The sequence below is a fragment of the Eulemur rufifrons genome, chromosome 28 (assembly GCF_041146395.1).
Source record: "Eulemur rufifrons isolate Redbay chromosome 28, OSU_ERuf_1, whole genome shotgun sequence".
Classification (NCBI taxonomy): domain Eukaryota; kingdom Metazoa; phylum Chordata; class Mammalia; order Primates; family Lemuridae; genus Eulemur; species Eulemur rufifrons.
This window is the reverse complement of record NC_091010.1, coordinates 49,618,458-49,641,499: the sequence shown is the minus strand read 5'-3', so window position 1 is coordinate 49,641,499 and position 23,042 is coordinate 49,618,458. Positions and strand designations below refer to the sequence as shown.

At 37.9% G+C, this 23,042-nt stretch overlaps 1 protein-coding gene and 1 non-coding gene across 3 annotated transcripts in view; both read left to right on the top strand.

Moving 5' to 3' along the window:
* On the top strand, positions 1 to 64 carry LOC138376748 (small nucleolar RNA SNORD77). The gene has a single exon (XR_011231723.1). It is a non-coding gene; the product is annotated as a small nucleolar RNA SNORD77 (small nucleolar RNA).
* A 10,202-nt stretch (positions 65 to 10,266) lies between these two features.
* The window catches only part of PCGF6 (polycomb group ring finger 6), a 28,478-nt gene continuing 15,702 nt past the window's right edge, over positions 10,267 to 23,042 (top strand). Inside the window, exons 1-7 of one of the 2 annotated variants that reach the window (XM_069460496.1) lie at positions 10,267 to 10,695; positions 11,766 to 11,865; positions 11,952 to 12,048; positions 12,958 to 13,013; positions 13,111 to 13,170; positions 14,513 to 14,621; positions 19,817 to 19,844. In XM_069460496.1, the coding sequence (XP_069316597.1) occupies positions 10,336 to 10,695; positions 11,766 to 11,865; positions 11,952 to 12,048; positions 12,958 to 13,013; positions 13,111 to 13,170; positions 14,513 to 14,621; positions 19,817 to 19,844 (810 nt within the window). In that variant the 5' untranslated portion in view covers positions 10,267 to 10,335. The remainder of the gene's footprint in view (positions 10,696 to 11,765; positions 11,866 to 11,951; positions 12,049 to 12,957; positions 13,014 to 13,110; positions 13,171 to 14,512; positions 14,622 to 19,816; positions 19,845 to 23,042) is intronic. The other variant, XM_069460497.1, reaches the window with a different exon arrangement.

Genomic DNA, 23,042 nt, shown 5'->3' with positions numbered 1-23,042 from the left:
ATATTATGATGGTTTCATAGTTCAGCAGATTGAATCATGAAGAGATTTACCATTTGATGTATCTGGGGAAGAAACATTGAGTGTGACCCATTAAATTGATTTCAATTTAATTCATTTCAAATTCGTTTGCGGTTTGAAAATCCCAGGCTAGATTATTTTATTTTATTTTATTTTTTTATTTTTTTTTTTTTGTTGTTGAGACAGAGTCTCACTTTGTTGCCCAGGCTAGAGTGAGTGCCGTGGCGTCAGCTTAGCTCACAGCAACCTCAGACTCCTCGGCTTAAGCGATCCTACTGCCTCAGCCTCCCCAGTAGCTGGGACTACAGGCATGCGCCACTATGCCCGGCTAATTTTTTCTATATAGATTTTTAGTTGTCCATATAATGTCTTTCTATTTTTAGTAGAGACGGGGTCTCGCTCAGGCTGGTCTCGAACTCCTGACCTTGAGCGATCCACCTGCCTCGGCCTCCCAGAGTGCTAGGATTACAGGCGTGAGCCACCGCGCCCGGCCCCCAGGCTAGATTAGATAGTTATTATTATAGGTAGAATTAAAGGAGGATAGGTGAATAGATTCCTAAAATATTTAGGTTTTGGAGAAACACAAGAGTTTGTATTTGGATTTGGGAGATGAGGGGAAAGATTGTGTGTGCCAAGGATCATTTGCAGGCATTTGGCTTGGGTGACTGCGAGGATGATGATGTAATCCCCTGAGAATTTAAGCTGGTTAGGGTGGAAGATTATGAATTCACTTTTTGACATGTTAAGTTTGAGGTCGCTGGAGGATGTGCCAGAGGAGCTAGGCAGTAGACAGTTGCATATGTGGCTTATGAGTAAGTAGAAAAATATGGGCAGGAGATAGAAATTTGGAAATCAGCATGTAGATGGTCACTGAAGTCATATAAATGAATAAGATTACTCCCAGAAAGTGTAGAGAGCAAGAGATGAAGAAAATCTGGAACAGAACTGAGGAGCATCCATATTTCAAGACAAATCCAGGGACCACTCACTCTCTTGCTCTTTCTTTTCTTTTCTTTTTTTTTTTTTAAGAGAGACCAGGGTCCAGCTATAGTGCCCAGGTTGGCCTCGAACTCCTGGGCTCAAGCAATCTTCCTATCTCAGCCTCCCTAGTAGCTGGGACTGCAGGCCCATGCTACCACCACATCCATTTACTTGTTCTTGAAATTATTTTTTTCTCAGAGTCCACTTGTTCAAGGCTTCTTGGGCATGGCTCTGGGTAAATCTTTTTAATATATTAAATAAATAAATAAATATTTTAAAATAAAAGGAAAAAAAATATTTTTTCTCCTGAATTTTGGGACCCAAACCTTTTCTAGTTGTCCTTTCTCTGGCCATTCCTTGAATCTTCCATTCCCACTACCTCCTCCTCTACTTCACTTTTATTTTTTTCCAGATTTAATTTTTTTGTCTATCTCATATTTACAGGAAATTCGCAAGAATAATACAAATGGTTCCAAAATACCCTTCACCCACCACATTCCCCAAATGTTAACATTTACTACATTTGCTTTATCCTCTTTGTGTGTGTGTGTGTGTGTGTGTGTGTGTGTGTATACATGTATATATTTTTTTCTGAACTGCTAAGAGTAGGTTGCAGACCTTCCTTTGCCCTTAATTACTTCAGCAAGCCATTCTCTTATATAACCATAGGACAGTTATCAAAGTCAGTAAATAAACATTGATACTACTTTTGTCTCATCTATAGACCTTATTCGGATTTTTCCAGTTGTCCCAGTAATAACCTTTATAGCCAAAGAAAATCCAAGATTATGCGTTGATTGCATTCAATTGTCATATCTCTATAGTTTCTTTTAATTTGAGTCTTTATTTTGTATTTTATAACTTTAACATTTTTGAAGAATACAGGCTACTTAGTTTGCTGCATGTCCTTCAATTTGAGTTTTCCTTATGTTTCCTCATGGGTAGATTCAGGTTACACATCTTTGGCAGGAATATTACAGGAGTGATGCTGAGTTCTTCTCAGTGCAATCTATCAGGGAAGCACATGCTATTGGTTACTCCCATTATTGTCAATGTTAGCTTTGATAATTTGGTTATAGTGGTGACTGCCAGGTTTCTCCACTGTGAGCATACTATAGGGAGATATTCTGAAACTATGTAAATATCCTATTGCTCCTCAAACTTTCACTTACTAGTTTTAGCATCCATTGCTGATTCTTTTCTGTATCAACTATTAATATGATGGTAACAAAATGGCAATTTTCTAATTCTGTTATTTCTTCTACATTTATTAGTTGGTTTTCTAATGCAAGGAAAAACTTTCCCTTCTCCCTATTGATTTACTCAGTTAGTTATATCAGTGTGGATTCATAGAGTCTCACTATATTCAATAAATTATAATCTTTTGCTATCATCATTTTTGTTTTGCTATTCAGTTTATCACAGTTTGACCATTAGGAGCTCCATCAAACTGGCTCCTGTGTCTTTTTGATGGCCTCATCATTTTTTGAGCACTTCCTTACTTTCTAACACAATAAGACATTCTAGGCTCCCTTTGTTTTGTCCCTGCCTCAGACCTGGAATCAGCCCTTTCTCCGAGGAATCTTAGTTCATTTTAATGGCATTAGAAATCAAGACCAGGGTACTATGTGGGTAATTGCCTCCTCTAGGTCCTTTCAGTGGACAGAGCTGATTTACACACATCTAAATCCACTTACCCTTCTGTCCCTAAATTCACCTTGAATACGTCTGGTTCCGATCCAGTAAAGCAGATTTTATTTTATCCATTCCCTTTTCCATATTCCAACAATGAGAAATCTAGCTTCCATTGTTCACAATATATTTACTTACTGGCTCAGTCTTAGAATGTACAGAAAGTAGCTTCAGAATTGCTTATCCATGTCTCTGCAAAAAAGAAGCCTACTACTGATTAGAGTTTAGAATGTTGGCAGTTCTGGTCTTGCACAGTAGTGTGGGACCATACAAATAACTGTGCAAGTTGAAACCATGCAAAGTGATCTTAATAATCAATGGAAAACATTACAATTGTTCCATGACCTTTAAAAATGTTGTCAAAATATTGAACACTCTTACTGTTTGTTATAAGCATACAGAGATGAAAAGCATAGTAAAACTAATATTTATTTGTTACTATAACTTAAAACATTAGAAACATTAAGGATTAAAGTGCTTTATTTCTTTGCTGAAAACTCATCAAGAATAGTTTGAAAAATGCTTGCTTTCTTCTCATATAACTTACCATAGAGTAAGAGCATCTTCTCTATGCCTTGGCAAATTGTCACACTCCTTTCTTAGTCTGGATCACCTTCCAAAATTTTATCTTTTATGCTTTCGATGTGAAATGTCTCTGAGAGCTTCTTTAATATGAAGGCTTTTTGCTGGCAACGCTTCTTCTAGGACACCTTCATCCTTTTCATTACAACCAATTTCCTCATTTATGTCTATACGTTTGTCTTTATTAACTCCATTTACGGGCTATTGGTATTTCACTTCCAATGTTATCACTTTTCCTCTACTTGCTACACTTTCAGCTTTTTTGTCCAATCCCTTCTTCTGATTATTCATTTTTATAAAATGTCATGTGAGTTTATCACTGACAGATAAGGAGAAAAGACAACTACAACTGAATAACATAAGGGTGCTGACCAATCACTAGTTGTCTTTGAAAGAAGTAAAATGATGATTACTGATTACAATGTGTTTCTGTGTTTCACTTAGAGATTGTGGACTGAAGAGCTGGTTGCAAAGTTTATACTTTATGTAATCACTCATAATTAATATACTATGATAACTGAAATTTGTGTTATTGGGGGACTGATGTTATTTAATTAAACTGTAACTGTAATTGAAATTCATGTATATCGGAACTAAGCAAAGCAAGAACTTTCTTTTTTTTTTTTTTTTTATCAGCTAGTTGATTCGGCAGGTGAGTTTTACACACTCCTTAGCGGATTCCGACTTCCATGGCCACCGTCCTGCTAGCAAGAACTTTCTGTGCTTTTGTCTTTAGACTGAGAGTATGTAGTCCAAATCCTGTGCTCAAAAGTAATTTGGGTTAATTTCCCCTACTCCCCTTGGCAGTGGTTATCTTAGTCGTTTTAAGTATGGTTTGGTTCATGTATTTCTCTTTGCATTCAGTTTTAGAAGATTCCCTCATCCTTGTTGGTTTTTTTTTTAAATGGGAAAGTCAGGACTACACAAAAAGATATATTCAGAGAAGTGTCATATCCATTCTCTCTGTCCTTTGTTCCGCCTCATTCCAATCACACCCAGAGGGTAACCAATCTCATTAGTCTCCGGTTTATCCTTTCTGTGTTTCTTGTTCAAATGCAGATATAATACATGTATATTTTCTTCTTTCTTCTTTCTTAAACAAAAGGTGGCATACTATAGATACACTTTTGTACTTTGCTTTTTTTTTTTTTTTTCACTTAACATATCCTGGAAATCATTCCACAATGGTTTTTAGAGATATTCCTCATCGTTTTTTTTATTTTTTTTTAGAGTTACACAGTAGTCCATCTTGGGATGTTCAATTGTTTATTCAGCTACTCTCCTCTGTATAGGCATTTAGTTCCTAAATGTTGTGTAATTACAAAAAATAATACAGTAAATAATCTTTTGTTTATTGTATAATCTTATGTATTTTTGTATTGTTGAATTTTATCTCCAGAATAAATTCCAATAAGAGTGATTGCTAGGTCAAAAGATAAATGCACATATTGTTTTCCTATTTGTCAAATTCCCCTTGATAAAGTTTGTATCAATTTGCAATCCTATCAGCAATGTAGGACGGTGACTGTTTATTTCCTCACAGCCTCATCAACAGAGTGTGCTGTTACTTTTTAAATCTTTGCCATTCGGATAGGTGAGAAATGGTATCTCAGTATGGTTTATTGTTATTATCATTATTATCATTTAATTTATTATAGAAAAATTGACCTTTTTTGATGTGCAGGGGGTTTTGTTTGTTTGTTTGTTTTTAGGGACAAGGTCTTGCTCTGTTGCCCAGGCTAGTGTGTAGTGGTTCGATCATAGCTCACTGCAGCCTCAGACTCTTGGGCTCAAGCAGTCCTCCCTCCTCAGCCTCTTAAGCAGCTGGGACTACACAGGCACACACCACCACACTGGGCTAATTTTTATTATTTTATGTACAGATGGGGTCTCACTATGTTGCCAGGCTCGTTTTAGTTCTTTATAGTAAGTATGTATTACTTTTTTTTTTTTTTGAAGAGATAGGTTCTCGCTCTGTCACCCAGGCTAGAGGGAGTACAGTGGCCAGATCATAGCTCAGTGCAACCTCAAACTCCTGGACTTGAGCAATCTTGTCCCAATCTCCTGAATAGCTGGGACTATCGGCACGTGCCAGCACAACCGGCTGATCTTTCTATTTTTTGTAGAGATGGGATCTCGATATGTTGTCCAGACTGATCTTGAACTCCTGGCCTCAGCAATCCTCCCACCTCAGCCTCCCAAGATGCTGGGATTACAGGCATGAGCCGCCACACCCAGCCAAATGTGTATTATTTTTGCATCGGGGTACAATGTATATAAAACATAAATTTTACCATTTACTCTCTTCCCAAACTGAAACTCTGTACCCATTAAACAGAAATTCTCCATTCTGCCTTTCCCCAGCCCCTGACAGCCACCATTCTGCTTTCTGTCTCTGTGAATTTGATTACCCTAGGTACCTCACGTAAGTTGAATTATATAGTATATGTCCTTTTGTGACTGGCTTATTCCACTTAGTATAATCTCTTAAAGGTTCATCTATGTTGTAACATGTGCCCGAATTTCCTTTCTTTTCAAGGCTGAATAACATTCCATTGTACATGTATACCACATCTTGTTTATCCACTCATCTGCCAATGGACAATTGAGTTGCTTCTACCTCTTGGCTATTGTGAATAATGCTGCTGTGAACAGGAGTGTGCAAATATCTCTTCAAGACCCTGCTTTCAGTTCTTTTGGATATATACCCAAAAGTGAGATTGCTGGTTCACGTGGTAGTTCTATTTTTAATATTTTTGAGGTGCTACCATACTGTTTTTCTATGGTGATTGTACCATTTTACAATCCCATCAACAGTGCACAAGATTTCTAATTTTTCTACATCATCACCAAGCACTTATTTTCTGTTTTTGATTTTTCTTTTTACTAGTAGCCATCCCAACAGGGGTGAAGTGATATCTCATTGTGGTTTTTATTTGCATTTATCTAATGATTAGTGACATTGAGTAATTTTTCGTATGCTGCTTGTGCAATTGCTTCATTTTTATGGCTAAATAATACTCTACTGAATGGACATACTACATTTTATTTATACATCATCAGTTGATGGATACTGGAGTTATTTCTACTCCTTTGTTATTATGAATATGCTGCTGTGAACATTCTTGTAAGAGTTTTTGTATAAACATATGTTTTACTTTTTCTTTGTATACCTAGGAGTGGAATTGCTGGGTCATATGGTAACTTTATGTTTAATCTTTTGAGAATTGCTAAAATGTTTCTCCAAATTGCTATACTATTTGTCATTCCCACCAGCAATGTATGAAGGTTCCAATTTCTCTATATCCTCCCCAAAACTTGTTATTATCTGTGTTTTTGGTTACAGCCATCCTAGTAGGGTGAAGTATCACACCATTATAGTTTTGATTTGCATTTCTGTGATGACTAATAATGTTGAGCATCTTTTCATGTGCTTATTGGTATGTTCTCTTTAGAGAAATGTTTATTCAGATCCTTTGCTCACTTTAAAGTTGGGTTAGTTGCCTTTTTATTATTGAGTCATATTAGTTCTTTATATATTTTAGATACTAGTCCCTTATCAAATATATGATTTGCATAAGTTTATTCCACATGTAGGTTGTTGTCTTAGGCCATCTGTGTTGCTATAAAGAAATATCTGATGCTAGGTAACTAATAAAGAAAAGAGGTTTATTTGGCTTATAGTTCTGCAGGCTGTACAGGAAGCATGGTGCCACCATCTGCTTCTAGGGACAGTCTCAAAGTACTTTCACTCATGGCAGAAGGCAAGAGGAGCTGGTGTATACTAAGATCACATGGTGAGAGAGCAGGAGCAAGAAATAGAGGAGGGAGTTGTCAGGCTCTTTTTAATAATCAATTATCATAGGAACTAATAGAGCACCAAGCCATTCATGAAGGATCTGCTCCCATGACCCAAACTCCTTCTTTAGGCTCCACCTCCAACATTGGAGATCAAATTTCAACATGAGTTTTGGAGGGAACAAATATCCAAACTATATCAATTGTCTTTTCCCTTTATTGATGTTGTCCTGTGAAATATAAAAGGTTTAAATTTTTTTTTAACCATTTTTTTTTTTTTTTTGAGACAGAGTCTCACTCTGTTGCCCAGGCTAGAGTGCCGTGGCATCAGCCTAGCTCACAGCAACCTCAAACTCCTGGGCTCAAGCAATCCTCCTGCCTCAGCCTCCTGAGTAGCTGGGACTACAGGCATGCACTACCATGCCCGGCTAATTTTTTATATGTATATTTTAGTTGTCCAGCTAATTTCTTTCTATTTTTTCAGTAGAGACGGGGGTCTCACTCTTGCTCAGGCTGGTCTCGAACTCCTGAGCTCAAATGATCCACCTGCCTCGGCCTCCCAGAGTGCTAGGATTACAGGTGTGAGCCACCATGCCCGGCCAAAAGGTTCAAATTTTGATGATTCAAAATCATCTATTTTTCCTTTTGTAGCTTGAGGTTTTGGTGTCATATCTAAGAAACCATTGCAAAACCCATTGTCGTGAAGATTTACACCTACGTTTTATTCTAAGAGTTTTGTACTTTTAGCCTTTACATATATGTCTATGATCCATTTTAAGTTAATTAATTAATTAATTAATTAATTTTTGAGACAGAGTCTCACTCTGTTGCCTAGGCTAGAGTGCTGTGGCATCAGCCTAGCTCACAGCAACCTCAAACTTCTGGGCTCAAGTGATCCTCCTGCCTCAGCCACCTGAGTAGCTGGGACTACAGGCATGCACCACCATGCCCGGCTAATTTTTTTTATATGTTTTCAGTTTTCCAGCTAATTTCTTTCTATTTCTCTTTTAGTAGAGATGGGGTCTCACTCTTGCTCAGGCTGGTTTCAAACTCCTGAGCTCAAACAATCCTCCCACCTCGGCCTCTCAGAGTGCTAGGATTACAGGTGTGAGCCACTGTGCCCAGCTGTTTTAAGTTAATTTATTACTTATTTATTTATTTATTTATTGTGACACAGGGTCTTACTCTGTCACTTAGGCTGGATTGCAGTGGCATGATCACAATTCACTGCAACCTCCAACTCTCAGGCTCAAGCAATCCCTCCTGCCTCAGCCTCCTAAGTAGCTGGGACTACAGGAATGTACCATGATGCCTGTCTACTTTTTAATTTTTTTTTGTAGAGACAGGGTCTTACTGTGTTGCCCACACTGGTCTCAAGCTCCTGGGCTCAAGCAATCCTCCTGCCTTGGCCTCCTAAAGTGCTGAGAATACAGGTGTGAGCCACCACACCTGGCCCCTGAGTCAATTTTTGTATATCGTGTGAAGTAGGAGTTCATCCTCATTCTTTTGCATATCAAGTTGTCCCAGCACCATTTGTTGAAAGATTGGATTGCTATAACGATAGATGAAATTTCCATTTTCTGAAAGAGATACATATTCTAGAAGACCTCACATATAGTGAATACTACATAATTAAACCATTTACCATATGTATCAGTCAGGGATTTACCAGAGGGATATAAGAAGTAGGATGTAGATAGATAGATAGATATGGGGAGAGAGAGCAAGAGCAAGAATGTGAGAGGGAGGGGGAGAGAGAGAGAGACAGAGATTTTTTGCAAGGAATTTCCATACAAGATCATGGTAAGTGGCTGGGCAAGTCCAAAATCTATAGGGCATGACAACACGCTGGAAACTCCTGGGCAGGAGATGATGCTGCAGTCCATCTGAGAAATTTCTTCATCAGGGAAACCTGTTTTGCTTTTAAGGTCTTCAACTGATTGGATAATGCCCACTCAGATTATCAAGGATAATCTATTTTCCTTGAAGTTAACTGATCATCTACAAAATATCTTCACAGTAACACCTAGGTTAGTGTTTGAATAACTGGGTAGCTCTTACAATGTTGAAAGGTTAGAAGCTATTATTTTATCTAATGTAATTATGATGAGGCTCTTACATACTTAGGTCTTTGTAAGGAGAATATCACGTGTATTTAGGTCTTTCTCTTTCAGTTTCTCTCTCTCTCTAGTCATCCTCTTTCAATATCATAGTCAAGTTCCCATTCCTAACCCTCTGAAATCTACACTTTAGTATCTGAAGCTTGAAAAGACTTTGGTACTGCAGAGGGAGAGGTGGAGTCTGGTCCCAGGAGCAATAGATACATCCAATCTAATTCAGTTGTCCCCAAGCAAGCTCAAGTGTCTTGACTAACTCATCAGTTCCCTAGGAAGTATGCACACCACTCCCAAATTAGCATTAATTTTGCTCAGTAACAACACATTCTTCTCTCAGATGTGACTTTGCCCCCAGCATCATTTTGTTAGGGAGCATTTCACTTCTTGAATCTGGCTTGCAGGCATCATGACATTGGCTGGCTTTATCTTAGCAAGGATCATATAAGCCAACTCCAAACCTCTTTCCTAATAAAATTAGGGGTGGGTGGGATGTACGTGGGTAGGTCTTCATTCCTTCTACAGTAAATCCTCAATAAATGTTTCTTGGATTAAATATAATGGACTTTTCTTTATGTGATAGAGTATCATGGGCGGTCTTTGAATGGCGATTAGATTTCCATCCCGTGTCAATACAATATGATTCCTAAAGATAAATAAACTTACATATTTCAAAACAGGAACTTCATGTTATACTTCCTAACGGAAATAATCTTGGATGGAGCTCATTTGCTACAGACGAAATGCATACTTGGTACTCAAATTGAAATCATCATTCGTAATGCAAAGTCATATAGCACCTAGTTCGGGTCTCTGTGAATAAGTTGATGCAAACAGAATATCGTTGCCTGAAACGATAGCAATTTCATTGTTTTTAAAGGGCGGTGACGACAGCGTCCAGCTTTTCAAAGGGAGAGTGGAGTGCGCTTGCGTTGAGGTGCGGCCTCAAGCTCCGCCCCGCACACCTGGGCGGCCTAGCCCCGCCCCGGCCCGGTGAGGCCCGAACCACACTTCCCAGCGGCCTTGCTGGCCTTCTGCGCCTGCGCGCCCGCTGCGAGGGAGGGAGGGAGGAAGGGAGGAGGAGGGAGGCCGAATCCCGCGCTCTCCGGCGGCCGCGCCGCGCCGCGCCTCGTCTCGCCTCTCTCGGACCATGGAGGGGGTCGTGGCGGCGGCGGCGGGCAACGCGGGCGCCGCCAAGGCCGAGGGAGCCGCAGCCGTGCCGCCCCCGCCCCCCGGCTCCCCGCCCGCGCTCACCCCCGCTCCAGCCGCCGGTGAAGAGGGCCCGGCGCCTCTGCTCGACGTGGGGGCTCCCGGCTGCTCTGGCTCTCGGCCCCCCGAGCTGGAGCCTGAGCGCGGCTTGGGCCGCTTGCTAGGCCGCTTCGAGTACGAGGACGAGGAGTTGGAAGAAGATGAAGAGTTGGAGGAGGAGGAGGAAGAGGAGGAGGAAGAGATGAGCCACTTCTCTCTGAGGCTGGAGGGGGGCCGGCCGGACTCGGAGGACGAGGAGGAGGTATTTAGAGCCCCCGGCGGACCCGGCCGGGCGGGCCTTGGCGGTCGGGCCCGAGCGCCCCCCAGCGCGCCGCTGCAGCCCTGGGCGCCGGCGTGGACCCAGCCTCTCCCTGCGCGCGGGGCTCGGCGTGTGCTGCGGGCGGGCCCGTGTCCCGGCCGGGCCCGTGTCCCGGCCCGATTTTCTGCGGACTTATTTTGTGAGGCTCCTGCCTGTCACTTAGGCTCTCCGGGTCCCACTCATTCATTCTGTAAATAATGATTGAGGCTACTGAGTACCAGGCGGGTTAGGCACCTAGGGTACCGTGCCCCTGGTCTGCAGGAGCTTACGGTCAAACGGGAGAAATAGTCACTTTCTACAGGGTGCTGAGAGGGTGCTGACCTCCCCCACCTGCTCAGTCTGTATTGGAAAGATTATTTTTTTTAACGTGGTAGCGTATTCTTCAACAATTTAGGTAATATACTTGGCCAGTCAGAATTAATTTATTAAGCTTGAACACCAGACTGGGCGTAGTGGCTCACGCCTGTAATCTTAGCACTTTGGGAGGCTGAGACAGGAGGATCGCTTGAGGCCAGAGGTTCGAGACCAGCCTGAGTACCATAGCGAGACCCAGATGTACAAAAATTTGCTGGGTGTGGTGGCACGCGCCTAAGTCCCAGCTACCCTGTAGGCTGTCAAGAGGATCGCTTGAGGCCAGGAGTTGGAGATTGCAGTGAACTATGATGACACCTCGGCACTCTAGCCCAGGCAACAGAGGGAGACCCTATCTGGGGGGTGGGAGGGGGACCTTGAACACCATTACAGTATCTGGAAAGTTGGCCATTTTGTAAGTAATTCATAAAGTAACATGTATCTCATCTGGCAATATACCGTATAGTCAAGAGAATGAGATCCGTTTGAAACATCAGTTTATATTGTGTTATTGTAACTTTCAGCAGTATTTTGAAGGGTTGGAAATATGTTTCCATGTTGCATTTAACTTACACATTGTTTATAATGAAACTTTGAGATTAGGGTTTAAGAATTGGAAGGCAGGAACTTGTAATTTAAAACTATTTCAATTGCATTTGCAGCGCCTGATTAATCTCTCTGAGCTGACCCCGTACATCTTGTGTTCCATTTGCAAAGGTTACTTAATAGATGCAACTACCATTACAGAATGTCTTCATACCTGTAAGCATACAGTTCACATTTCTGAATATTTTCAATTGTGAAATGTCTTGAAAGCATCCTAATTTCAACATTTTCTTTTTCAACAGTTTGTAAAAGCTGCATTGTAAGACATTTTTACTATAGCAACAGATGTCCCAAATGCAACATAGTAGTACATCAGACACAACCTCTTTATAACATAAGGTAAGAAGAATATATAAGTAACAGTTGTGTTTTAAGTATGTTTTTTCTGAAAGCTTGAAGTTGTTTAGTTGGAATAAATTCTAGATCTTCCTCAAAATTAGAAGAAAGGGAACTACATATTCTTTAAAAAAAATACGTATAGAGCACTTACTATGTACCAGGCACTGTGATACCTGCTGGGGACTTTAAAAAAGAGGTACATGCCTCTTTTCTTGAGAATTTTAATTTTATCACTCCAGTTAATGAGGCCAGTTTAGATGTGTTTTCAGTATACAGGTAATCAGGATTTTTTTTTTTTTTTTTTTTTAAGCAGTAATACCTGAAACAAATGGCCTCTTTAGTAAAGCCTATCTGTCATAGGTCATTGTTGCATATTAATCACATTTTTCAGTTCATGCTCAGTTTCTTTCTTTTCTTTCTTTTTTTTCTTTTCTTTCTTTCTTTCTTTTTCAGACTATCCTCCATAACTATCAGTTTCTTAAGAGAAGAAAGAAGAAAAGTACTAAAAGTAGATTACTTTAATTTATTCAAGTACTATTAAGTTTTTACAATCTTCAGAGAAGAGTGCTTTGCAGATGATACACTGAAGTTCAAAATACAGTCTCTGCCCTCAGGCTTATATTCATTCTTATGAAGGGAATAAGATTAATATGCACAAAACAATTTAGTGAACCATTCGAGAATCTATGAGTACTTATGATTACATATAATTACTTGCGGTTCTCTCAGGTGAGCTAAATTTTAGGGGTTGTGAGTGCTACCTAAAAATAACTCACCTCTGAGAAAGGTCATATCCACTCCCAAGAGAAAACACAGTTAACTCACTCAGTTAACTTACACAGTTTACCCACTGTACGAAAATATATTTTTCTGAATTCTGAGGTATTCTCCATCCTTTCCTTTTATTAGGTTGGACCGACAGTTACAAGACATAGTGTACAAATTAGTGATCAATCTAGAGGAAAGTAAGTTTCTTTTTTTACGTAGTTGTGAATCCCAGAATCTCTGACTCTACTAGTTACATTTTAAGTGTAATTTAGTCTGTGTTTTATCATTTTTTAGGAGAAAAAAAGCAAATGCATGATTTCTATAAAGAAAGAGGTCTAGAAGTACCTAAACCTGGTAAGTTTGGGTGTATACTGTAATGTATTTATAGAATTAAAGAATACTAGCAATAAAATTTGTGCCTTTTGAGGTTCATTTTGGGGATAACTGGTCATGATATGATCAAAGAAAGAGATTTTGAAGGTAATGCTGTGTTTTAATCCAATTTATTTGTTCATAAGAACTAAGGCGTGTAGGTTCTGGAGCTAGGAGTTTGTTCCTAGCTCTGCCACTTTATTTTAAGGTTAATAGGTATGTTAGGTATCGGACTTCAGCAAATTACTTCAATGTCTGTTTCCTCATCTATAAAATAGTGATAATAATAGCACTTCCATTTTAATATATATATATATATGTGTATATATATATATTAAATGATGCAAGCACTTAAAACAGTGCCTGGCACATAGTAACTGCTCAAACATTTGTTTTTATGATGATGATAATGTCTCAGAATAGCAGTCAGATAGATTTGGGTTTAAATCCTGGTTCTTCCACTTACTATACTACCTGGGTGACCTTAGACAAATTGCCTAATCTCAACTAAGTCCCAGTTTCTTTATCAGTTAAAAAGAAGAATAGGAGTAATACCTATATCATGGGATTATGGTAAGGATTAAATGAGATGATGCATGTAAAGTGCTAAGCATGAGCTCTGGCACATAGTAGTGCTTATACAGGGTTACCTACAAATGTTGCTGTTCTCATGAGCGCTCTCTGTGGCCCTGATAAATCAGCCACACATGTCTGTCTTCTGTTGCAAAGTGGTCCCCAGGCTTGCCTTTAATTTTACTGGCTTTGGCCGGGCGCGGTGGCTCACGCCTGTAATCCTAGCACTCTGGGAGGCCGAGGTGGGCGGATCGTTTGAGCTCAGGAGTTCGAGACCAGCCTGAGCAAGAGCGAGACCCCATCTCTACTAAAAATAGAAAGAAATTATATGGACAGCTAAAAATATATATATAGAAAAAATTAGCCGGGCATGGTGGTGCATGCCTGTAGTCCCAGCTACTCGGGAGGCTGAGACAGGAGGATCGCTTGAGCTCAGGAGTTTGAGGTTGCTGTGAGCTAGGCTAACGCCACGGCACTCACTCTAGCCTGGGCAACAGAGTGAGACTCTGTCTCAAAAAAAAAAAAAAAAAAAAAAAAAAAAAAAAAAAAATTTTACTGGCTTTGACAGGTTAGCTGATGTTATTAAAGCAAGGGATATGGTATGCTTTATGATCTTTTAAATAGTTAAGTAGTTTTTTTATTTTTTAATTTAATTGTTTATAGTTTTAATACCTGTATAATTATTTTTTCGAAGATCTCAATTTATGAAGTTTTTATTCTAAATTAACTTTTTTGTTTGGCTATCGAATAGCTGTTCCACAGCCAGTCCCTTCGAGCAAAGGAAGATCTAAGAAAGTCCTAGAATCAGTGTTTCGTATTCCACCTGAACTTGATATGTCTTTATTATTGGAGTTCATTGGGTGAGTACCCTAAAAATCTACCTTTTCACCTTAAAATAAAGAACTTTTAAAGTCTCAACACTTATGAAATCATCCTGAACTCAGGTAAAGTCAAATTTTTCTGACATCCTTTTAAAAATTATGAAATACTTAAGACTTAGAATAGTACAATAACCTCTGATATTCCCATTTTCTGGCTTAAGAAATAAACTATTGCTAATATAACTGAAGCCATTTGCTACCTCTTCTATTCACTCCCCATCCCTCAGAGATTAATAACCACTCTCCTAAAAGTAGTGTTTGTCATTCCCATACTTTTTTCATATGGTTCCTGTATGTATATCTATTCCTAAGCAATATGTAGAATTGTTTTTGCCAATTTAAAAACTTTACATGGTATACCATAAGTGTTTTCCAACTTGCTTTTTTCACTCAACATTGTGTGATTCATCCATGTTGAAATGTGCAGCTCTAGTTCATTCATTTTCACCATTGCCTGGTATTCCATTAAATAAATATATCTTTTCTTTTTTGCTATGAATGTATTTGTACATATTTCCTTGTGTATATGTGAGATAGTTCTCTAAAGTTGTAGATTTGCTGAGTCTTAGGATATATTCCTCTTCAACTGTACTTGGTTTTGCCAAATCGTTTTCCAAAGTAGTTAGGTATCTTTCTAATTCAAATTGATACACTATAGCATATGGTGTCCTCCATTATAGTGCATCTTTGTTAAACAGACTACTGTGGTCACAGAGTTGGCAGGTACAGACTGTAGTTTTCAAATACTTACATCACAGAATAAACTAATGAATAATAAACTTTCTTTTCATGGAAAAACCTAGATTTCCCAGTTTGTGTTATTGATGACTGTTTTACTCTTCGATTATTTCCTCCTTATAACTCTATCAACATCATTTATTTAGTATCTAACTTGTGCTATGTAGTATTTCTCTCTTTATATATATTCATCTTGTATTCTCAACTGGTATTAAGAACCTGAAAGAGACAGAAAACCTTTCTTATGCCTCCAAAAGCCCATAGTAGTGGTTGATGATAATGAAATAAAGATCCCTTTGGAGAAATTGGAAGAAACTGTGTAATTCCAAAACTTAATTCAGCAGTTTTTTGTTATTAAAGAGTGTGTTACAATTTAAATATTCATAATGGAATTGGTTAAATGACAGTATATCCATACATGAATATGTGCTAATATAATAGCATGTGTGCCAATGTGGAACAATCTCCAAGATACGTTAAATGGAAAAAGCAGGGTGCAGAAGAGCAAGGCACACGTACCACGTTCCCACTTATGTTTTTTAAAAGAGGGTGGTGGAAACTATGTGCATATACATACGTTTTTTTATGGGCACAGACCATTCCTGAAAGGACATATAAGAGAATATTAATGGTGGTTGTTCCTAGGAAAGGGCACTGGAGTTTGAATCTAGGATGGGAAAAAGTCTTACTTTTCATTATGTTAGAATTTTTACAAGTGACCATGTGACTTTCAATGACTAGTTAATTAAAATTTGAAAATTGAGAGGAATTTATATTTCTAAAAAAATTATTTTGGGGAAATGTAACATTTTCCATTAATGTACAATGGGAACTTGGAATCAGTTTTTTCTACCTTTTTGGAAAAGTGGCATATTGTAATGCAAGGATGGCAAATATGTGGTGGGTGTGCCACCATTTCCTCTTTCTTTACTCACCACAGAAATCAGTAAGTAATCATGGCAGGCTTTCCTAATGAGTGAGACTTGACCGTGGTGTTCAAGGCAGTCATTACCAGTTACCAAAGTTGTTAAGTTATGAACACTTTCCCTGCTGTAGACGAACAAAGCCTGACTTGAAATAAGATACTCTGGATTTAAGTCCTAGCTCTGCTGTTTTCTAGCTTTGTAACCTTGAGCAAATCATTTTTTGTTTACTCATAAGACGTATATTGAGGTCCTACTATGTACCAACACAACACTATACTACGTGCTGGGAATACAGTTTGAATAAGTCAGTGTGGTCCTTGTCCTCATTAACTTTCAATTTTAACTTCTTAGAACTTCAGCTTCCATATCTGTAAAATGAAAACATTGAACCTTAGACGTTATTGATTATGATGGGTATTCTGTCTACCTTATAATATAGTCACTTTTATGTTTTTATTTTTATTTCCTGCCAGTTCCTTATGCAAAACCTTTGTATGTTTTTAAATGGGCAAGGGGGGAGAAGCTTCTAGTGGCAAGGAGTCCTTTTGAAGTCACCAGTTCCTAGGGTTAGATCCCTAAGTTCTCAAAATACGGAAAAGCTTTCGTGATGCCACAAAAGTCAGACTACTGGGGGTAACCCATGGGAAGCTCTTTCATAACAGGACAAGGGGCAGATGAGTTTTAGCCTGATGCAAGTACAAGGACAAATTTGCTCCAGCTGTTGACCCTGCTTGAATTAGAGGAGAAAAAGCACTGAGGTAGGTTCAGCCTGTGCACAATAACTTTTCAGCCACTGGAATATGAAATTAGATTTCCCGCCTAGATTGGGTATGCATGTTTTATGACCTTAAGGTAGTCTCTTATCCTTTTTGTTCTATAGTTTCTATATGTAAAGTATATTATGAAAAGATAGCTGGGCACAGTGGTGCGCACCTATAGTCCTAGTTACTTGGGAGACTGAGGCAGGAAGATTGCTTGAGCCCAGGAGTTCCAAGTCCAGCCTGGGCAACATAGCAAGACCCTATCTCTAAAAAAAAAAAAAAAAAAAAAAATCATAAAAAGAAATAAGACAGGCAATATGGTGCATAAAAAGAGCATAGTTTTTGAAAAGTCTAACTCAAAGGGTATAACCCTTAGGATGTAACTTAACTTCTCTGATCTGATCATCAGTTTTTGTATTTCTAAACTGGAGGTTGTAATAGCAACTCACAGGATTGTTGTAAAACAATACGATATTCGTAACATGTCTAAACTATTATCAATATGTGAATATCAAAGTAATGCAAAGTCATTCAAAAATAAACATTAAAGTGATCCATGGTGCTCTAATGTGTACCTCTGCACACTGAAGAAAATGGACTCACATGAGTGTGATATGGTAAAAAGTTTTTGCAATTTTAAGCTCAGTGGTATTTAGTAAACCAAGGAGGCAATATCCCGCTGTATGCTGCCTTAGTCCAAATAGAGTATTGTGTTCAGCTTTGAGTACCACATTTTAAGAGAGATGTTGGTAAACTGAGGTACAATAGTTAAGGTTTGAAAACGTCATATGGTAGTGGAAGGAACAAAAATATTTCGTCCAAAAAACAAGCAATAAGTCCCTCAAGTCAGTTTTAAATCTTTAGAAGGTTACCACATAAAAGAAAAATTGGTCTAATTAACAATACCAAAAGGGAGAACTATGACTTCTAGGTATAAGATGCATACAAACAAGTAATTTCTAACAACGTTGCTCACAAAGAGAATGGGCGACTTGTCAATTAAGAAGCTCTCTCAGCTAGGCGCGGTGGCTCACGCCTGTAATCCTAGCACTCTGGGAGGCCGAGGCGGGAGGATCGCTTGAGTTCAGGAGTTCAAGACCAGCCTGAGCAAGAGCGAGACCCCGTCTCTACTAAAAATAGAAAGAAATTAGCTGGACAACTAAAAATATATAGAGAAAAAAAATTAGCCGGGCATGGTGGCACATGCCTGTAGTTCCAGCTACTTGGGAGGCTGAGGCAGCAGGATTGCTTGAGCCCAGGAGCTTGAGGTTGCTGTGAGCTAGGCTGATGCCATGGCATTCTAGCCCAGGCAACAGAGCAAGACTCTGTCTCAAAAAAAAAAAAAAAAAAAGAAGCTCTCTCTTTAGATACCCAGGCAGAAGTCAGATGTCCATTCACCATATATTCTACAGATAAAGATCGTTATTGTAATCAATGGGATGTTTTATAACTCTAAGATTATGTTATAATCTTAGAATTATATTTATATATATATATTTAATATTTATGTTTTACATTTATAAATATAATTTATTCTATGCCATATTTGTAATATGTAATTTATAGTTATATACTTATATAAATTATATATTTATAGTGCCTATATTATATAGCTCTATATTTTTATTATAAAGAATGCTCTGGAAATGATACAGTTATAATTTTACCTGTTCTTCACAAGATGATAAGGAAAAAAGAAGATGGGCTTTGATAGTAGGTATACCTGAGTTTGAATTCTAGCTTTATCACTTAATAGCTCCGTGTGACCTGAAGCAAGTTATTAAACCACTTTGAGCTTAATTTTCCTCATCTGCAGAATAGGGATACCAATACTTCATCTGCAGGGTATCGTGAGAAGTAAATGAAAAACATGCATAATATGTGAAGACCTAATAGAATGTCTGGTACATGGTAGATTTTCAACAAAAGTTAGTGTCCCTTGTCTCCCTCACGACTTAAAAGTAATTGATTTAGATTTAATCAGTAAATCTCTTTGAGCTTCCAGGTGAAAAGCAAACTGAGTAAAATCATGCCCAGGTAATTTTATGATGCAAGGAAAACGACAGGAAGTATAACAGCCTTCTTGTAAGAAATTTTATCTTGTAAAGGGGGAAAAAAATCACATTAATTATGATTTAAAGAAAAACAAAAAAGAAATTGCACTTTAACCTGGAAAATGTTAAAATGCTAAATAGGGGAGAAATCTAAATATTAAGAATATACTTTTTTCCTGGGGATCTATTGTATAACGTGGGGACCACAGTTAATAATAATGTATTGTATAACTTGAAAATTGCTAAGAGTAGATCATAAATGTTCTTACTACAAAAAAATAAGTATGTGAAGTGATGGATATGGTTAATTTGCTTGATTTAGTTATTTCTTTAATCATTTCACAATGTATACATATTATATCAAATATCCCATTGTACTCTATAAATATATACAACTTTTGTCAGTTATATCTTAATAAAGCTGAAGAAAATAAGTAAATCCTAATATGTTTTGCATAAAAAAAAGAATATACTTTTCACTTCTGAAATTAAGCATGAAAGTAGTGTAAAATACTGGGTAAAGCTGCCTTTGCCTTACCACTAGGTGGCAGAAACAGTTACATTTATTTCATAAAGGTTTAGGTATGAATTGATGTTTCTCAAATATTTATATTTATGTTATTTTTATGTTGTTTTATGATTAAACATGTAGTTTAAAGTATTAAATATTGATTAATTTTGCTCTCATTTTTCAGTGCTAATGAAGGCACGGGACATTTTAAGGTATTTTACTTTTATTTTTCATTCATTTCACGAGAGGACTCTGTAGTACACAAGTTTGAGTCAGATTAGCGACCAAATGGAGATTGTCTTCAATTACAATAAAAATATTTTATAAATAAAAGTTATTTAGATAAGAAGCACATTTAATAATACTCATAATAGGTTTGTGAGGAAAAGTTATTAAGTAGGGATTTGTTATTCAGAACGGTGGTTTGAGGAAAATTAAGTGAATACTTTTTAAAACTCCAAAACCAAATGCTGTGTTAATTTGATCGTAAAAAATATTTCAAAGCATTTTTTGCATAGTTGGCATTTAGAGTTAAATATGAGCTTAAAATTTTATTTGCATGTAACATTTTTGACTCAAGTTAACCTGTCCTAACTTGTTACTTCAATTAATTGTTCAGTAAGAATGAACTCCTTTGTAGCATATTTAAGTTCAAAGTTGTTTTAAAGGCTCCAAAATCACAGGTGCCATTGTATATAGTGTTGCTATTAATACTATACTATGAGTCATTCAGGAAAAGATAACTTAAAAGGGATAAATCAGGCTTTATAGGTGGAATTGTGAACATATAAGGAATAGGTGACTTTGATCTGTTTAGATTTTCAGTGACTTTGTCAAAGTCTCTACTAAAAATTGGGTGAATTATACCTGGTTGGATAGAGTGTACTGTTTTGCTTTGTGAGCACACTAGCTTAGAGATGTGAATTAAAGCATAGGAATAGATAGGTACTTCTCTGGATGAAGTATATTATACATGTTTCTTTGAGATCAATGTGATGGAGGGAATGCAGAGTTAAGTCCTCGTGATTTTTGGTATCTTTGAACCTCGTCTAAGTCGTAAAATGTCAAGCTAATGGTGATTTAACTTGAGGAAATTCTTTCAGAGCAGTGTGGTGGGTGTGAGAGTGGCAGATAAGTTTCTGTACGGTTCAAGCACGGGATTATATGTTGTTAGTGTTCCCTGAAGACATCTGTCCAATGAACTGTGGTAGCCAGACAGGCCAAAAACCTCATGAAGAAAGAACTAGAGAATGAATGGAAATATTAGACTGCTGTTGCTGCAAAAGCACATGTGCACCTAGAAATTTATGTATTAGTAGTTCTGATTTTCACATGTCAAAAAATCTGTGATGACAATACCATCTGTGAAGTGTTCTTGCCAAAACAAATGTGAAGGTGATCATGCTTCTAGATTTAATTACTAATTTATAGGAAATAGAAGATACAAAGGAACATGTTAAATGACACTGTGGGAATATAATAAGCCAAATCAAGACAGTGGAAAACTACATGGCAACCAATTCTGTTTCTTCAGCAAATAAATTAAAAAGGAAAGAGATGAAGAAGTAGCCTATCGATGGGACCTGTTGATTAAAATAGTTCAAGGGACATATAAATTAATTGCAATGTATGAAGCTTATTTGGATTTGATTTGAAAAATAAACTGTGAAAAAAAAAGGAAACACTAGGCCTCCAAAAAAAAAAAAGAAACACTATAAAATTTTTTGAGATGAAAACCCCAATTGGAAACAAATATCCATTAACTGATGAATGGATAAATAAAATGTTGTATTTTCATTGAAAACATTATGCTAAGTGGAAGAAGCCAGCCACAAAAGGCCATCCATATATTATATGATTCCATTTACGTGAAGCAGGGAAATCCATAGAAACATAAAGTAGATTAATGGTTGCCAGAGGTTGGGAGAGAGATGAAATGGGGAGTGACTTTTAATTGGTGTACAGGTTTCTTTTTGGGGTGATGAAAATGTTCTGAAATTAGATAGTGGTGATGGTTGCACAACTTTGTAAATATACTAAAATTCATTGAATTGTACACTTTTAAAGAGTAAATTTAATAGTGTGTAATTATATCTCAATAAAGTTGTTAATTTTTTTTTTAATGACTAAGCCAAGCTGGACGTGGTGGGGTGTGTCTATAGTCCCAGCTACTGGGGAGGCTAAGGTTGGAGGATTGCTTGAGCCCAGGATTTCAAGTCCAGCCTGGGCAACATGGCAAGACCCCGTCTCTCACAAAAAAAAAAAAAAAAACCGGGTCGGGGGCTGGGGCGGGGGGGAACCTAACTTAATAGAAACTTTGAATAGGAGCATTGTCTGTAATTTGCTTGGTGTAAATATTTCGGGAATACAAAAATGTAACTGGTAGATAATATATGTATTAGTTAGAATTTTAATTTGAGTCCATCACTGATTATTTTATTTATTCACTCATTCATTCATTTAGAGACAGGGTCTTGCTCTATCACCCAGGCTGGAGTGCAGTGGTGCAATCATAGCTCACTGCAGTCTCAAACTCCTGGGTTCAAGTAGCTGGGACTATAGGCATGTACTACCATGCCTGGCTAAGTTTTAAATTTTTTGTATAGGTAGAATCTCACTATGTTGCCCAGGCTAGTCTCGAACTGCTGGGCTCAAGTGATCCTCCCTCACTGGCCTTCCAAAGTGCTGGGATTAGAGGTGTCAGCCACTGTGCCTGGCCTTCACTGTTTCTTTTTCTTTTTTTTTTTTTTTTTTGAGACAGAGTCTCGCTTTGTTGCCTGGGCTAGAGTGAGTGCCGTGGCATCAGCCTAGCTCACAGCAACCTCAAACTCCTGGGCTTAAGCGATCCTACCGCCTCAGCCTCCCGAGTAGCTGGGACTACAGGCATGTGCCACCATGCCCGGCTAATTTTTTCTATATATATTTTAGTTGGCCAGATAATTTCTTTCTATTTTTAGTAGAGACGGGGTCTCACTCTTCCTCAGGCTGGTCTTGAACTCCTGAGCTCAAACGATCCACCCGCCTCGACCTCCCAGAGTGCTAGGATTACAGGTGTGAGCCACCGCGCCCGGCCTTCACTGTTTCTTAAAACGCTGTTTTTAAATTTTTATGTATTTGTGAGTTCAAATTAAACCCTGCTCACTAGAATGATGCTCAGTTGTTAAAGTTTTCAGTGTGTAGACCTGTGGCATGAAACTTATAAGTTCTATTTGCTATATTTAACTTAAAAGTGTTTCACAAGGTGGTAATAATATAGTCCAAAATCATTTTCCTAGGAGTCTTTTTTTTTTTTAACGTTTTACTATGGAAAAATTTTGACATACTGAAAAGTAGACAGAATGAACCTTCATGTATCCATCTTCAACTTTACCAATTTTTAACTAATGGCCAGCTTTATTTCTTCTATTCTT